The sequence below is a fragment of the Sycon ciliatum genome, chromosome 3 (assembly GCF_964019385.1).
Source record: "Sycon ciliatum chromosome 3, ocSycCili1.1, whole genome shotgun sequence".
Classification (NCBI taxonomy): domain Eukaryota; kingdom Metazoa; phylum Porifera; class Calcarea; order Leucosolenida; family Sycettidae; genus Sycon; species Sycon ciliatum.
The window spans coordinates 16,256,735-16,275,350 of NC_088645.1; the positions used below are offsets into that span (position 1 = coordinate 16,256,735).

The 18,616-nt window shown below is 46.5% G+C and overlaps 1 protein-coding gene across 3 annotated transcripts; it reads left to right on the top strand.

Moving 5' to 3' along the window:
• Positions 1-404: 404 nt before the first annotated feature.
• On the top strand, positions 405-17,616 carry LOC135811568 (uncharacterized). 3 transcript variants are annotated; one of them, XM_065324798.1, is made up of 5 exons: positions 405-1,171; positions 11,636-11,754; positions 12,023-12,685; positions 14,044-14,202; positions 15,658-17,616. In XM_065324798.1, exons 1-5 carry the CDS (start codon positions 1,098-1,100, stop codon positions 16,947-16,949), a joined length of 2,307 nt encoding a protein of 768 aa, XP_065180870.1. In that variant the 5' UTR covers positions 405-1,097; the 3' UTR covers positions 16,950-17,616. The 3 variants fall into 3 exon arrangements, with proteins under 3 accessions (XP_065180870.1, XP_065180872.1, XP_065180871.1); XM_065324800.1 differs by lacking the exon at positions 405-1,171 and having other exon boundaries at positions 11,203-11,754; XM_065324799.1 differs by lacking the exon at positions 405-1,171 and having other exon boundaries at positions 11,203-12,685.
• The last annotated feature ends 1,000 nt before the right edge of the window (positions 17,617-18,616 follow it).

The following is an 18,616-nucleotide window of genomic DNA, read 5'->3' on the forward strand; positions in this document are numbered from 1 at the left end:
TTCGTTGGAATCAGCAAGAAAAGGAGCACGGGACAGGACGTTGCTGATGCTGGGGCTCACGAAATGAAAACACATCATTTTCGACTTGCAAAACAAACGTTGGTGCGAAAATTCGACATTTTGATGTTCGACAAAAGACCGAAATTCGGAATGCAAAACCTCACTAATATTATTTTTTATCATCCTGCTAAAAAAAGTGTAGCGCGGGTACAGACTGTCACCATGGTCACTCATGCTCAGTAATCTGGACATCTGTACTCTCTGTAGCCTGCACTGCATGCATGCAGTGCAGTGCAGGCTAGCGTTGGCTAGTGACTACTAAGTACTAGTGTCACACTGTCAGTAGATCTACTACAAAATGTAGTGACATGATCGTACAATTGTCATAATGTATTGTGCAGACAGTGCATTCTGGTTTTGTTGTAAAATGAAACAGAACTCATGATATTGTAGTTTAATACTAAGTCTTTACGATGTTGTTGTCTTGGACGTTGGAGCGGAGTCATCAAGACTTGCTTCGACCTTGTTAGGTCTCACAGACCTCAGAGTGACTGGCCAAATCTAGCGCAGTGAAGTCTATTGAGCAACAATATCAATTTGAAACCGGCTCAAAGCATCAACGTCAGTGACAGTGTCAGTGTGCTCTCTAGCTGCGAGAAATACAGCAATACTTTTTCGTTAGGTCTCATCTGCGGAGCTCAGAGAGACTAGTAGTAGCCACGCCGATTGCTACTGTGCGTGCCACTATGTGGAAAGTGCTAACAACTGACTGGGGCATCCGCACACGGCTTTTGTCTGCTGTCGACTAGTCAGTCTAGTGACTAGTGTCAAAGATTTATGTGCGGGTAGGGCGCACGTATCTGTACTCAGCGAGTACTGACAGTCTGTCGTAATCCTGGCGAACGCTTTGCCCTTGGGCATTATGTAGTATTACCAATGAAAGATATTGCCGCAACAATGAATCCAGAAGAGTGGAGCGTTTTCCTGCGCAACACAGCATGGCGCCGCTGGTACTGGTGATGCAGGCTGTTATGACTGGAGTCGAGAAGACTGGGTACAACAACATCCGACTGTGCTGAGGTGGTGACCTGTGGGAGATGTCACTGCGCAATGAAGTAACATCCGACTGTGCTGAGGTGGCGACCTGTGGGAGAAGTCACTGCGCAATGAAGTAAGGAAACACACGCGTGTGTAAGCACAAACACCCGCGTGTGTAAGCACAAACACCCCCCGCACACCACACACACACACACACACACACACACACACACACCTCATGCCCCCCACCCCCCCCCCCCTCCACACACATACACACACCCCACACACTCCCCCCCCCCCCCCACACACACACATACCCCCCCCCCCCCCGTGACACACACACATGCTGTTGCAGACCCGCTCACACTAACAACTAAAGCACAAATGAGCCAGCTCAGAGTTCAAGTGTTCTCACGGTGCACCGGTGGTGTACCAGCCCCACAAGTACAAGATTGACTTTGACTTTGACCATAGCCAGCAAACACAGCATAATGTGATGTAGAAGATGAATTTTTTTGACTCGACCTTATTCTCAGCATCACTTTTTCAACGAGAATGAAACAAAATCGGCTTAACGAACCCTAGAAGAAAATAATGGCGCTATAGTGAGGGGCTGACGATCGTCGCGCGATTATTGTACCCAATAAGATCGGAAATTTGAGGTAGAGAAGCTCAGCAATTATTTGAAGTCAAAGGCCAGGCAGGGATCTGTACAAATAATTATATTGGGAAATATCTGCCACTGGCCGTTTTGTTGGGAAGCAAAGCTCAGGAACAGACTAGCCCTTGGCGGATTATGCTCGGTGAATTGCTGAATTATGCTTTCCATTATGCCCAAATTATGCTAGTGAAAATGCTATATTATGCTGGAGTTATGCCAATGATGGTGCCAAAATCGGTCGCAATTTCCGCAATTGTACAGTCAACTTTGCATATAACGACACTCGGCGGGGCATCAGAAAAGTGTCCTTATTCGCGAAGTGTCCTTATACCCGAAGTCTCATTATAATTATGTATTAGAGTTAGATGGGAGTTAGCTCTGGGCATGGAAACATATGGGCCAATCGCGGTCATCCGTGCTTTTATAAGAACGAAATGGTGCTTTTAGTGACATTTTGCACACAAATCCCCATCTAATAGGGCGCAGTCACCCAGTTTCAGTGGAAGTGCGCGAGTTCGATTGGGATTCAAGTAGGAAGGGAGTGTCTCAGCTTTCTCGGACCACGCCCATTCGACTCAGCACCCCGAAGACTACAACTGGTGAAATTTTGATTTTAGCCTTAACTCCCCCTTTAAAGGTTTCGCATGATGTATTGATTCTGAAGAAGCTCGAATGTTATTTTTCAAAGATATTGGGAAATGAACGTGAGCGTAGATGTACACTATGATTCCCTGCACTCTTGTACTCTTGGTACTGCGACTCCCCGTGTTGGTGTCTTGCACCTGTGTTGAATCCTGGTTGTAACAGCACTGCAAAACTAGACGTAACACGTCCGTGTGGGTTCACTTCCTGTGATCCGTTAACACAGAGGATGCCCTCTGCAGTCGAGGACTCGAGGCGCGACTTACTTGTGCGGAGTTCATAGATCTACCCTTCACATAACAGCGCTGAAGCACGAATGTCGCACTTGTGCACACTAGCATTGTGCCTGTGGACTGCCTACGCATGGCGAACTGCGCTCATATTCACACACAGAACTGCGCTCATATTCACACACAGAACTGTGCTCATATTCACACACAGACTCTGTGTACCAAGAGTAGTAGCACATCTCGAAAAAGAAAAATCAGTTCGAATATTCGTCACCTCACGAATGTTTGTTCTGCGAAACTAAACTAACGAATGTTCGAATATTCGGGATATTCGTTTCAGCCCTAATAAAAATTACGACTCCCAGACGTCCTCGATTGTTGGCCATGCTCTAACTTCCAGAGAAAACTGACCGGAAAATAAGGAGACTGACTCAGTCACTGCGTTTACTGATCATGTCTTCCTTTTAGACTGCAGTCACATTGCATGAGCTTTTGCCCAACCAGTCGAGACGTTTTGTGCGCTTTCAGCACCATTCAGGTTACAGTCTGGTCACACTCCATTCTCAGCACCAGCTGAATGGCTGAATAATGTCCGCATGCTTTCAAATTTTTCAAATTCTATGACTTTTTATCCGGAATTACAGTGTGTGTCCGTGGGTTAGCCGAACCGGGGTCTACACTGCACCCCCTTTTTAGGCCGCAGAAATGGTATTTTTTATTGACATTCGGTGAATATTAGCCCTTTCCCAAAGATGCCATACTTTTTCGCAACCGTGTCAAAACGAATGCTAGTTGCTGAAATCGCATCCATATTTTCAGATAAAGCTCAAAAGTTGCTAATATCGCAACTAAAAATTGGAGAGTTCTTGTGCTAAAACCACCAAAAAAAGGAGCAGAAACAGCGGAAGCGCAGCGACAGCAAAATCGTACACCCCTTCCTGCTGTGAACCACCACTTTACACAGTGCCAGTAGCCTGTTGCCTGTATCCAACATCATTCCAATGCGTGGATAAGGGAATGCACATTATTGTAACTACCGTTGATCTACCGTGTCTCTGAAATGAGTCTGAAGGCAGGCGAGAAATGACCGAGTATGCATTTGTCTGACATGTAGTCGGTGACTTGACATTTTGACCCCATGCCATGGGGCCAAGGTTGCGGAAAAGTTGCGAAATAGTTCGCGAAAATGAAGAAAGTTGCGAAAGTTGCGATTTCTTCCTAAGGCCACCCTTTCTTTTTTCGTTGTTTAACGTCCGCGCCCGCGTACCTTTTTGCCTCCGACCGGAAAAAAACCCAAGAAAGTAGTAGTACCAATAATATGCGAAGTTGTAAATACATGATTGTGTAGTGTTGTGTCCTACCCCAGGTGGGTTCTACTCGGACTCATCCAGCTCGATCACACACACACTCGAGGCCATTACAGATTTCAGTTCATCTCAAACTCCTTATCCGAAAAAGACCAAGCTCACGTGCGAGCATGCGCACTACATACATATGGTCCATGTCCAGGACATGACAATTTCTCTAGAACTATGCAATAGTAAACATATCAAGATGCAATCACAAAACTCACAACTGCCGAGACATAATATTCCATGATACACTATACCCCATTATATACACCATAAATTATAATTATATACAATATCCAGCAGAGTCCAAAATATATCATTTAAACTCTACAGACTAGAATAGGTCCATATGAACTGTGTGTTCTGAACGTCAATCCTTGAAACGAACTGGTCGAACAGTAGCGCGGGTCGACCGTCGTTCAGCTTGCGGTGACGACGTCTTGCCGTAGCTGGCACGTGAAGTGCTAACCGACGCAGACTCACTAGTACCGGTTATTGCTGAGACCGGCGCGCCTAGCTCCGCTGCCGTGACACTGGCGTCGTTGCTGCTGAGTGACGCTGTGACGGAACCTGAGCTGTTAAACTTGCTCCACTCTGCTCAGACACCCCTGCATCGAACTGAGGGATTTGCCGAGGACGGAGCTGGTTGCGATGGCGTTTCCACATTGCATCACCGACTTGTATCTGATACGTCATCGGACTGAGAACTGCCGTGACCACGGCTGGGGCCCACTTATCTCCTCCTTTGCCGAAATTCAAAGCCAGGACAGATTGGCCGCACTGAAATTCCGGGGTCCCATTGCCATTCAGCAGATTTCTTCACCAGATTGTACAGAGGTACCATTATTGTTGCGAAATGAGGTATGAACCGTCGCAAGAAATTCGCCGTTCCAATGAATGATTGAAGCTCGTTAACATTCGAAGGAGCCTTAGCGTCCCGCATTGCCTCAATCTTATCCGCTGTGGGAGCCACACCAGCACTAGAAATCGTGTGACCCAGGTAGGAAATCTCATCCATCATGAAATGAAACTTACTGGGATTAAGCTTCATCCCGACCTCCTGTAGGCGACGTAGTACCCTGATCAGGTTGTTGTGGTGTTCATCCTCATCCTTCCCAGTAATCAGGATGTCATCCACATAGACGATGCACCCAGGCAGATCTGCCAATATGGATTCCATTGTGCGTTGGAAAATTGCCACTGCCGAGTGAATGCCAAACGGCAATCTCACGTATTCATACAACCCCTTGTGAGTAGAGATTGTCGTGTACGGCCGAGAAGCTGGATCAAGCTCCAGTTGGTGATAGGCTTGGGAGAGATCCAATTTGGTGAATTTATCTCCCCCCGACAATTTCGCTAACATTTCCTCAATAGTAGGTAGCGGGTAGTGCTCCAAATCAGACTTGGCATTGATTGAGCGAGAGTAATCAGCACAAATTCGGATACTACCATCCGATTTCAGTACTGGCACAGTAGGCGATGCCCATTTGGAGTGCTCAACTTTGCGAATAACTCCCTCTGCTTCCAATTTCTCCAAAGCCTCCTCGTACTTCTCCGTGATAGAGAACGGTACGGGACGCGCCTTGTGGAAAATTGGATCAGAATCATCCACTCTCAGGGTGATTTGAGCCGACCTCAGCTTGCCAACCTGAGTCGTATCGAATAGCTCCTCAAATTCCTCAATGAGAGCTCTCCTCCTACCATCCATTTGAACATGATTGACATTGACAATCTGTTTCCACGGTAGAGTAAATTGGGACAACATATCCCTGCCCAACAATGACGGACCACCATTATCCACCACACGGAGTAGTGTTGGTTTCTCCACACCATCAATGCTGACATTGAACTTCCCTTCACCAATACATTTGATTTCTGCCCCAGAAAAACCGGTCATGCGTACACTCGGTTTGGTTAAATTTGTACGAGACACCTCAAGTGACTCAAAATCATGGACAGAAATGATTGAAATGCCACTGCCCGTGTCGATTTCCATTACAACAGGAACATCATTCACAGCAATTTCCAATTTGTAGGAGGGAACAGATTTGCTCTTCAATTCGCCCTGATCCGAAATGTGGAACATTGGCATGCACTCAAGATCAGCAGATTCATGCTCACCTGCGTCATCAGTCACAACATTGTGCACCGACGCGCCTGACGTAGATTTCTGCCGACAAACACGCTCCAAGTGCCCCTTCCTGTGGCAGTGACGACACTCAATGGCCTTGTGTTTGCACTTATCCGCCAAGTGTTGAGTAGACCCACAGCGGTAGCACAATCTCTGCTCTCGAGATTGATGAGATTGACGAGAAACACCAGACTGCGCCTGCGAACGCGATTCCACTGGCCGGTGATTCACCTTGTGCACTTCCTGCTGAGAGGTCAGCTGCACGGCCGCGCGCGCAGCCGATTCCTGCGTCAAAGCTAGTTTGACGATGTCATTGAACGACTGTGCCGAAGTATCTTCTTTCGTCAATAAGAAATTTCGAGTGGATGAGCTGCTCAAGCCAGCAATAAACTGGTCTCGAAGCGCTCGATCGAGGTGATCAGCAAACTCACACCTCACAGCCAATCTCTTCAGACGAATGATGAAATCCGCAGTCGACTCATTTTCCTTCTGCTTCAACTGATGGAAATTGAACGTCGCCGAAACTTGCGAAATTGCAGGTTGAAAATACTTCCTCAAAAGATCGCAAATCTCCGACAGTTTCTTGTCAGCTACTTTCGCTGGCAGACAGAGGCTCCTCAAAATCGAGTAGACTTCCGCAGACAGCAAACTCACTAATACAGCCTTCCTTTTCTTGCTGGCAGCCAACTTGTCTGCAGCATTGGCCGAAGCAGCCACGGTTCCAATATCATTGGCAAAGAAATAGAATTCAAGTCTTTCCTCAAACTCTTCAAAGTCGCCGCCGGTAAACGGCTGAAGCGATGATATCCGAGCCATATCTTCGTCGCCAGTTGTTGTGTCCTACCCCAGGTGGGTTCTACTCGGACTCATCCAGCTCGATCACACACACACTCGAGGCCATTACAGATTTCAGTTCATCTCAAACTCCTTATCCGAAAAAGACCAAGCTCACGTGCGAGCATGCGCACTACATACATATGGTCCATGTCCAGGACATGACATGTAGTTTCACAGTGTGCCGATCATGACCTTAAACTTATAACCTTGCCTCCCGGGCATGCCTTTGTCTTGTGTTCTTTTTCTTTTTTTGTTGGCTTTTAAATATCGTACGGTGTGTGTCCTAGTAAAAATCCAGATGTAATGAATTCATGACATGCTAACTCCAAGCTATGTACCTGTTTTGTTGGATTCATCAGGCATGTGCTCCAATGTACCATCAAAGAGTGTTGTTCTATGCCTGCAAGTGCCGTTAGACCCAGAAATATCGTATATATCACATGCTTTACTGGTCAAAATGTTTGATTGGGGTTTCCAGTTTTTGGAATGGGCTTTTGTTTTTTTTCCGCCCTCCCACGTACCTTTTCGCGAAAAAAAGGACGTTAAACAATGAATTAACAAAGGGTGGCCTAAACAACGAAAAGTTGCGAAAAAGTGGCGAGCATCTTTGCGAAAGGGCTAGTGAATATGCCACACACCAGACTTTGTGAATTTTTTGACGACCTTACTTCTCGGTGTTATAGAGCGGTAACATCACAGTGCAGGTTCTGTCTTGTAAAGTTAGTTGGTCTGTACTGCGATGGTCTGTACTGCGATGGTCTGTATCTGTATTCTTGACCGTAGTATACACACTGACTTGTTGCGCTGCCGGTGCTGTAGTACCGTTTGACATACAGTCAGATTTCCATGAAACATTACTTGTAGGATGTCTTGCATGGGCATAGCTGGTCCCCCTTTAAATTAGGGATGCTGTTAAGTTTAGGATAGCTGGTGCATGACATTCATAGTCGCTCGTCTCTTGCACGACGATAATTATGTGCATGCTGAACCTGGGTCGAAATTGGGAGGGGGGGGGGGGGGGGTGCACATGCAGTCCCGATGTAGATCTAGGACTGCTTCTGCTGCTGCTGCTGGTATTGCTGCTGCTGGTATTGCTGCTGCTGGCATTGCTGCTGCTGGTATCGCTACATGCAGCTCTTGCCCTGTGTTGTCAGTGTAGTGCAATGCTACTTACTCGTAAATCAAAAGAAAGGTTGAGTGTTTTGAGTCGGATGGAATCTTGTCACTGGCAGTGAGTTGCCAGCGCAACCACTTCCTTGCTGTTTGTCAGTTAGTTAGGACTGGCTCCCTCGCTGGATATTAGGATGGCTAGTCAATCTATGCTATAGCCGATATGGCATTACTTCAACAACATAAAGAACAGCTTTCTAGAGTCGCTCATTTTGAAGTTGGGGGTGAGGGGGATATATTAGTATATAATAATATTACCCCCCTTTCCTAATCTGTACTCTCTTGTACCATCATCCTTCAATGTGACGGACCCCACTGTAGGCGGTCAGCCTTCGGATCGTCCTGATAAAGTTGTTGTTATGATTATTATTATCTATGCGTCATGTTTTCAATTTTTGTTGTCCATGTATATATTTCTGTGCAGGGTACTACTGGCCTCTTGAGTTGAATAGAGTGATCAAGTCACCTAAGCAGCAGTGAGAACAGACTGATCGACCTGAACAACCCGCTCAGTGTGGAGGCACACCACTGAACACTGCTCAGGTAGTGTGTATCATCATCATCCTTACATGCACGTGTGGTGTGCGTGTATGGCCCATACATGTACATATCGACCGTGATTCCTGAAGTGAACACGTCAGCCGCAGGTGTAAGTTGTGAGCTGCACTTTGTCGTCTTACTTGCTGCAGAAGTAGAGAAATTATTTCTTGCGCAACAATTGTTTTCTCTTGCGAATATGGCATCTGATGTTTTCTTCTTCTTTTGTTGCTGTTCTTCGTGCCTGACTTCTTCAGTCAGTTTGTGAGTCTCACCAGTGTCCCCGCCCTCTCACCCTTCATGTCTGCTCATCTTCTTCCCTTACTTTCTTGGCTTTAGATATCATACACGGTTGTGCCTGTTTTCATGCTGCCATGTTGCTACTTGGGGTTATACATCCGTTTTTTCCTCATTCATACGTCCGTCGGCGCCTTGGTTTTTTTCCCAAGCCTTGGGACCTTTGTTTTTTCTTGAGCATGTATATAACACAATCATCAGATGCATGTGTATGTTCACCGGCTCTGCTGACGTGGCTAGTACATGCCATACTGGGCTGGTTGGCCAATGCTGCCTACACTGCTCTAGCAGGTGTTCACCGGGCTGGGAACACCAAATGATAATGTTGCTTCAAGTCACGGTTATGTGAGAGTGACTGTTCTGCACCTGGTGTTTGTGGGTGTGCAAACGGGGATGTATGCCGCCGGTGGTCATAGTGGCAGTTGGCGTCATGTCTGCACGCTGGGAATTTGCACCACTGCTGGCGATGCACGTCGTCTGCAGATTTCGTCAATGTGTAATGATTCCCACCATTGCCTTCTCCCTTCTATCCTGATGCCGGCTTGGTGCCTGCAGTCGTGTGGCCATGGTCTCAAACATAATAATTATTGTCAATTTTCGTTCATAATGAACCACATCTTGTACGGCTGCATGTAAACCAAGTGGTTGGCCATATGCCTGTTATGATGTGTTCCTTGTATGGGGTGAGTGCATTTCGGTTGTAAAGAACTTCGCTTATAAAGCCTGCACAGTTATTATCAGGAGACGACTGCATTTTATACATGGAACTGCATTCCGATTGTCCGAGTATTCATTATGAATACGATGGTCACTCGTCAGGACTCAGGGGCCGTCTATTTTCAAAGGACATTTTTACAGTGGGAGGGGGTTGACATACGTGTGTGTGTGTTTTTTTTTGTTTTTGTTTTTTTCTTTTCTACAAAATCCACATATCTCCAGACACTGGGCCACGGGGTGAATGATGGAGTGTGGTGGTGAGGCCCCCGCCGACCATAGATCTCGGCTTCATAGCTTCATGGACGCACCAAAGGGATATTGGGTAGGGAGGATTAAATTGAAAAAGAAAACAGAAGAAAGAAAATGGAAAGATTGTATTGCTCAGTGAGCAAAAGAATAAGTTGAGTATTGATGTGAACGCTGTTAGACTTTTAAATTCAAGAGGAGACTGTCCGTGAGGAGAGATTACATGTATGTCCAAGCAGGGTAGGACACTGTACCCTCTTACTCGCGTATGCTATGAGTGGCCCAGTGCCAGTTCGTTCTGAGGAGATGGTGTAATAGTTTTACCTTGACACTTCTTGCTTGTCTTATGGTAACACCTTGTGTTCCTACTATTCTCACTCCTGCGGCTCTCACCTTTCTTTTGCTTTATAACCTCTGGTTTGAACATCATTCGACGAATTCTCCAATCAATCAAGTCTATACTGTTACACTGGTAGCTTGAGGATGGTTGAGATCATCGTTTGCCCTTTGACGTGCCTTGTGCTCCTGGCCGCTACTGCTCTGCTATACGCCGCTTTCCGTGAGATCCGCCGCGCTCGGGACAACGTGGCTGCTACAGTTGGACGACATCAATTACCTGCTACATCAAGCTCAAGTCCTCCGGATCTAGTCCCGTGTTTAATGTCACTGCTCTTAAACGCTACGAAGAGAACACGATTCCTGGAAGACACCAACCCCCGCCTCCGCCCTTCACAGATCTAGATGGACACACACGCTATGTTGTCGAAGCCGTTTTGAATCACCGACACCGCAGTGGTGAGCAACACTTCCTGGTGCATTGGAAGGGTTACCCCAGCAGCGAAGCTACGTGGGAGCCCGCTGGCAACCTATGTGATGAGTCTGGTCGGAATATTAAACCGCTGCAGAACTATCTAGCCTCACAACGACAGCAGCCTTGATCTAACTGGGCTGAGCCATATGCATCTCTTACTGAGATAGTTAATAATTATGTTATAGACTGATATAGTTTTGCGTCATCTCCTTGTGAGAGTGATGAAGTTGAGTTGGATTACACTTCAATGTGGTTATGCATGTGCATGAGTGATTATTTAATATTCCCCTTTCCACAATTGCATCTCCTAACTGGATTGTGTTATCTAATAGAACCTTGGGCTTCCTATGGGGCCGGGAGAGTGTAATAGTTTTACCTTGACACTTCTTGCTTGTCTTATGGTAACACCTTGTGTTCCTACTATTCTCACTCCTGCGGCTCTCACCTTTCTTTTGCTTTATAACCTCTGGTTTGAACATCATTCGACGAATTCTCCAATCAATCAAGTCTATACTGTTACAGATGGCGTGTTCCGACTTTGTGCCTGAATTAGGCTGAAATGACAACCGTGCCTCGAACCGGTACCTGTAAAATCTACATGATGTAAAGCTTGATACTAAACTTTGAAGAAGAAAAGAGCAGTCCTTTCACACTAAAAATAGTCAAAGCTGGCAAGACAGGGGCGTAGATCTATAGTAGTTTGACAGCTGGACGTTTTCTGTTGGGATTGCCGGAAGGGATGATTTCTACACAAGGGATTACTTTCCAGGTGATGTGCAGGTGTTATCAAACTGCTGCTGCTTCTAAATTTCTAGCTGGATAGCTAGCTGCTTTAGCCAGTTTAGGCCGGGCCATTTCTGATCGCTAGATAGCCGCAGTTTGCCTTCAGTTCTGGGACTTTGTAACCGAGTAATCTTCTTCGAAACTCTCTCGTTACTGTTGAGTTAGCGTTCCTTGGCTTGCCAGTGTATGCATTAGCCGACAACGTCCATCCGCCGGATCTTGCTCTCGCTTCTTTCGCGACATGGCTGGTTGCAGCGGGAGAAAACGCAGCGGCACACTCCTCTCCTGCTGTCTTCTACTTTGTAAGTCTTCGTCAACCCCCTGTACAATTCCCAACAGAACGCGTTTCACAATCACATTGTGGTCAAGCTTTGTTTGTCAGCATGGCTGTGCCATATGAGGCCAAGTAGCGTGTATAAACAAAACTTAGTAGTACTTTTAAATACTTACGCCATTGTGTTCTTTCAACTCCGTGTCCACTGAAAGTCCGTGTAACCTGCACAATGTGTATGACAGCTTTCGGATCCAATTGTTTTCAATGTTTCTTGCGTGCATTACCGTTTCTTGCAGTATTTACAACGGTCTGCAAGAGCGACCGGTCCATGTGCAATTTAAAGCGCCATCTTCGAATGTTGCCTGCTGATTCAGCCAGTAGCCAGTCCAAGGCTACATTAGATGTGTATCCTGATGTGCCACTGGTCGAAGACACTATATCCAGCGATGCTCACTATGCACAGACGCTAGTGTTGGATGGGGTTGGCGTATCGCCGGCTGTTGCTGCCTCCCTTTCTGCTTTGCATTTGCCCGGTGTTGGAAACTGCACTGTAGCATTGAGTGTGTGGGTGAGACGTACTATCGGTGGCCTACTGAAGCCGATAGCCATTTCGAACAAACTCAGTTTGAGCGACTTTTCTCGGCATGCTGACCTGTCGAATCTTCGATACAGACGTCAATCTTCCATACGAAAAGGAGAAAAATCCATGTTGGCAGAGATCATAAGTGACATCACACAAGACAGTGTGTTGTTCGGTCTAACTGTTTTCCCAAACACCGGGTGTGAATTGTTCAGTGCCGGCAGTGATGACGTAGCCAATGCACATCACGGATTTCAATATAATCATGCCCGTCCCCGTAGCAGCTCTCTTCGCCGAGTTCTTCACGACTTGAATATACTTGACGGCAGCAAAAGCACACCTCTGCATCTTGTACCGCGCCTTCAGCTGATATTCACAGGTAGGTGGTTGCTGTTAGTGTTAGACAAGAACATTTGCTCCAATGGTGTGTGTGTGTGTGTGTGTTGGGGGGGGGGGGGTGGAGGGGGTAGGGGTAGGAGAGACGAATAGAACGATGCCTGTCAAAGGCAACCACCACCGCTCAATGGACACCAACATGTGTTCCCTACAGGCTACACACAGGTGACCTCCATATCCAGGGCCATGTGACCCCTTATCTAGGGTCATGCGACCCCTTATACAGGGACATGTGACACCCTTATCCAGGGTCTTATGACACCCTTTGACCCTGGCTCTACTGGTCCTTTGGGACACCTGATAGAGTCGTCTCATTTTCACAGGCTTTACCAAGGGGTGAACCAATTATGCCAAGATATCCGGAAGTGAAAATCTCTCTAATTATCACACGCAAATTTATAGCATTCGAAAATACCCAGTGCTGTAGACAGCAAGCTGTTTTGGCCATGAAGGCCTCGGCCTCATCAGTACAGCTACGAGCTGTTTAAAAGTAAGCCAAGCTACCAGCCATGGTGCAAAGCAGGGAGTAGTACTGTACTACTCCCTGGTGCAAAGGAAACACCACAGACTTGTTTAAAAAAATAGCTCGTCGCTCTAGCGCCAGAGTGCTCTAGCTACGAAATGTAGCGGGCAATGCGTAATGCAGTAGTACGTGGAGTAGTATTTGAAAATAGAAAATAAATTGAAACATTTCGATTTTAGAAGATTCATGCCTGCTCATTATCATCTGATGAGTTCTTTATTTTGCTGTTTTTTGGGAAATGTCTGTTGGAAGTCGAAGATGGGATTGGCTAACAAACCTGTCCCTCCAGGAAATCGCGATTACACGGATGCAACAAGTTTCGCGATTTTGGCCCAAACCCGCGATTTTGAGCAAAATCCGCGATTTCCCGTGTTTTTGTTGTTTTCTGCACTATATCTCACATTATTATGCACTTTTCACACAGTGCTTTCCATGATCCTGTAGGTTATTTGCACAGCACGACTCGTACTACTCCCGAGTGGATATACTGCGCAAATAACGATTCTAAGAATGCAATAAGTTTCGTGATTTGGCCCAGATCCGCAATTTTCTGCAAATAATTCCGCAAATTCCTGGCAAGTGCCGTATCTTTCCGCACATTTCGCCGCATTTTTTGTTGTTTTCTGCCGCAATTTCTTGCGCAAGTTTTCGACACATTTTTCCGCAATTTCTGGCGCAAGTTTTCGACACATTTTTCCGCAAATTCCCGCAGGGACAGACAAACACATCTTGAATTTTAAAGATGCCAAGCAATTAATAGGTCGCAATCTTGAGAGAAATGATGTCACGGACTTGTCACTGTGCTCTGTTTTATGCAGTTACATCACTACAGAAACATCAGGCGTCAAAGCCAAAGGTGATGTGTTTGACTGGTGCTCTGTGTTGCATCTCTGATGCACACCACATGCACTGTGAAGATCCTAGCAGACGGAGGCAGCAGAAACAGAAGGAGGAACGGCACTCGACGCCAGCAAATGGTATGAACAGTAAACACTGAAAAAGAGACAGCCATTGAGTGAGTGAGAGACAGAGACAGAGACAGAGACAGAGATAGAGAGAGAGAGAGACAGAGACAGAGACAGAGACAGAGACAGAGACAGAGACAGAGACAGAGACAGAGACAGAGACAGAGACAGAGACAGAGACAGAGACAAACAGAGACAGAGAAAAACAGAGACAGACAGAGACAGAGAGAGAGAGAGAGAGAGAGAGAGAGAGAGAGAGAGAGAGAGAGAGAGAGAGAGAGAGTGTGTGTGAGACTAAGTATGCACATCAATACTGGTTCAGGTCCCAATTTCTCTAAAAAGACTGCAGGTTTGTTACAAGCTAGTGAACAGGTTTGTTGTGATTGGCAACTCACCGTACTGACAAGCATAATGAATGCAGTGGAGGTGAGGTGACGACATACAGGTAACACAGGGGCGTCGGAAGGTATTTTAGTGTGGTACGGTCAGCCATCTGAAGTACAATTTATTCGTAGGGGAGGGGTGGCTGAGCCGAAAAATTTGGAAAATTAGAGCCCAAATCAGTGCATTTTATTGATTCACAGGGTACTTGGGTCAAATAGTGGTACGGTCAATACCGTAGTGACCGTACCGTGTGCGACGCCCCTGTAGCCACTGAAAGGCAAGGTTACACCTCTTACACGTTACACGCTGTATGATGCAAAAATGTGTTACAACTGTTGTGCCACGTGTCACACCATCCTACCACACCTGCCCTGCTTCAGTGGGAGACACTCCAACACAAAAGCTGACCTTCAACCGAAAAATATAAGGCGTGCAAAAATGAAAGTAGTAACTCCGCGGAAGCTGTTTCATAGCATGTGCCCTCAACACAGGGTCAAATGTCCGTCACTCAATGCTTTTAAAGTCCCTCATATTAAATGCAATGTCAAGATAATAGAAAAGGGCCTTTTCAAATTTTGCGAGCTGATTAGCTGCAGGGATTCGTAGTTGTGACCTACTGTCCTGCAATACCGTAGAAATCCCGCGAATAAGCCCATGCTCGCGCATAACCCCAGGGCTAGTTTGAACATCACAAAGCTTCGTCGTACAAGCCCATGGGCTTGTAGGTCATACCATGTACGTATACGCGTAATACATGATTGTAGTTTTTTTGTACATTTCTACACAATCATTGGTTGTTTTTGTTTGCACAGTGGTTTACAGCAATGTACTACTCACTTTCTTGGTGCTTTTCAATAGCACAATTTTGGTGTCGGCGTAGAAGGCCATGCCAGCGTATAAGCCCATGTTCTCGTATAAGCCCACCGAAATTCCTTGTGAAACAGACAAGCCCATGGGTTTATCCGCGGGAGTCTACGGTATTGGTGGTGTTCAGGCAATCTGGCTGGTTCTTGTGTCTAGACTATAAATTCTCTCTATAATGCACGTAATATTCATGTGTCTTGTGTCGCAATGTATATGTAGATGCTGATGGTGCAGAGTCCGAAGAAGAGACATCTGGCACTACGCCAAGCTCAGACAAAGTGTCAGCCCAAACGGAAGATGGCCAGGAACCGGCAGACAACACGACGCACCATAGCAGAAACGAAGGCCTGGAGCATACTAGGAAAGATGGACCAACCCTGGACAGAATTCCCCCCACGCCAACCTTGCCAGACGAGGAGTATCCAGGCTCTCCGGATAGCGGTAGCACTGGCGTTCCAGTGCAGGTTACAACTCTTGACGATGGTATTGCACACACCGCGCAAACTGAACCTAAACCGCTGGAACGTACATCTTCCCTGGAGATCCGCATACTAACGGCACGTCAGCCAGAGCCAGGCCAGGACAAGAGTTCTTCCCTAACGTTTATTCTCATCGCCATCTCTTTGTTCCTGGGAATTGTCTTGGGCATCTGTATCACGCTAACTATCCTCTACCGAAGAGAGATCGGTAAACGGCAACAAGAAACCAAGAAGGAGGAGAAACATGACCAAAGCGAGAAAAGGGAAGAAGGACCGCAGCATATTGACATGTTGAAGATGCTTGCTGGACAAAGTGAGTTCAAGATGAGCCCAAAGGTGAATTACTCGGCGGCTGCTCTGGCCTGCGCCGACACGCCAGTACACAAGAGTCGTCCATCTACTACGACCACGTGTGCTGCACCATCCATACGAGTTTCGAGCATCCTCTGTGCTGATTCTGAGGACTCGCGTGGAATGCCCCGGCAGCAAAGCGCCCTCAGCACACTACCACCATATCGCCATGCATCTGCCGATGAGGGCGACGGAACGGCTGCATGTACTGTTGAGCCGTACATGTACGATGTGCCTCTGGATATGCTCGGCATGTGTGGACCCAACAGTCTGCTCGATACCTACTCTACAATGGCAACTGAACGCGAGGCTGATGGTGGTGATGATGATGACGATGAGCAAGACCTTGACGATCAGGTCAGTGGCACTGATGTTATCAGTCAGATACATGTGTCTGGTTTATATGAGCAAGAGGCAGCTTATCCATTGAGAGAGGAAAAGCAGAAGTCCTCAGTTGCCGCCTGTGAAAATTCTGATGTCGGAAGTGACATTGATGAGCCAGTTGACAGTCGAGCATCACCCTACGCTGTGCTGCCGATGCAGCGACAGAAAGTGGTCAATGCCTCCAGCCATGCTAGTAACAGCAGCAGTGGCAACAAACTGGCCGTTAACGTACCGGTATATGCTCGGGTGGATCTCAGCAAGAAGAAGAATCGCTCCAGGACCTCGGAGTGGCTCTGATAAGGTGCCCCTGTCAGACCTCCCTACGTCGATGAGAGTAGGGAATTCCTTTTTGCTGATACACATCCTCATTATGTAGTCCTGTAAGACTTTTGCCTCCACAAAATGGACTATGAAGTAATTATTATGCAAGACCTTGCCTCTACAAGATAGACTTATTCAGTTGCTTAGCGCAATGTGATAAATCTTTGCAAGTGCATTGTACATTTACTGAATCAATTGCCTTGAGCCGCTCATCCTTCATTCTTATAATTATAATTATCACAAATAGATTGATGCTTTGACATACCTAAAAGGTCTAGTTGTTAGTATCCAATTACGTTAGACGATGGGCCAAAGGTGTTGGTATCTTTCACGGTTGTCTGTGCACTTCGCAGTGCTGAATTTGGGCGTTATGATACGACCCGAGATGGCGTTTGATAACTTTTGTGATGAGCTCTCTAAGATAATCATGTCTAACAGGAGTACATGCAATTTAGCGCTGCAATGTATTGCCTGGTTTTCCTGCATTATCAAGCGCATGGCACGGGTATGCTACCACTTCCAAAGTATAAAAAAGACTCTCAACTATTATTTTCTTTGAGCCAATTGTTATAATAACTATAATTACCACATGCACCCATTGTATGGTAGATTGGGTGTGGTGCATACTTCATTTGAAGGTATAATTATGTGCTGATCACTTTCTGCCAGACAGACTTTGTGTGTTTTGGAGGTGGAGATGCATGTCTGTGTGTAGCTGGCTGGAGTTTGGCTTGAGCAAGTTGAGGGGAGGAGGGTTGCATGTAATGTTGATGTGTATCCATATTTAGGTCTGCTGTGTTATGCAAAGTTGTGAATGATTTGCCAGTACATCTTACTGTGTACCGCGGCATACATTTCACACGCACATTGCTGTCCTTCGCATGAAGCCGGGGCCGCGGGGATGACGGTGATTGGCCAGACGTTTGCACATGATGAAGGTCGAGTCAAGAGCAGTTGGTTGGCTTTGTCAACAGGATGCTTTGTGTATGTTACTTCCGAAAATAATGGTCACTGCCAGCAAGCAGCCTGTCCCCGGGGAAAATTGCGGAAAAAAATCGCAAAAAACGCGGGGAAAAACGCGGCATAATATGGCATAATTTGCGGTGAATTTGCGGTAAATATGCGGTGAATGCGGCAATTTTCAGTGAGTATGTAGTGAAATCAATCAGTTACAAGTCTCTGGTGTAATCACTCGTCATATTTCAGTAAAAAGCCGCCACGATGAGACGTTGCTGACCGAACAGTGCACTGTGTGTACGTGTAGTGCAACAAAAAAGTTCAAAAAACGCGGGAAAATCGAGGAAAACGCGGTCTTTTAAAAAATCGCAAAAAACGCGGAAAAAAACGCGGCCGCGGAATCGCAATTTTCCCCGGGGACAGAGCAGCTCATGGAATCACACGTACTGCACAGTAGTCAGTAGTCTGCAGTACTGTGCAGATCTACAATGCATCTGCAAATTGTTCAATTTATCAAACACTATGCAATAACCGATCCGAAAAAGAACCTTTCGGATTTTGAGAGAAAGCCCTCTCTATGCCTGCGTGTGTGTGTGTTTGTGTGTGTTTGTGTGTGTGTGTGTGTGTGTGTGTGTGTGTGTGTGTGCGCGCGCGCGCCCGCGCGCACGTATAGCAGTGAAGTGGTA

Excerpts from the sequence above, each read along its gene's own strand:
- LOC135811568 (XM_065324798.1), top strand. The coding sequence starts at position 1,098 with ATGTCACTGCGCAATGAAGTAACATCCGACTGTGCTGAGGTGGCGACC. Across the intron at positions 1,172-11,635 it reads AGAAGTCACTGCGCAATGAA|TGTATGCATTAGCCGACAAC; the intron begins GTAAGGAAACAC and ends TTGGCTTGCCAG. Across the intron at positions 14,203-15,657 it reads GCACTCGACGCCAGCAAATG|ATGCTGATGGTGCAGAGTCC; the intron begins GTATGAACAGTA and ends ATGTATATGTAG.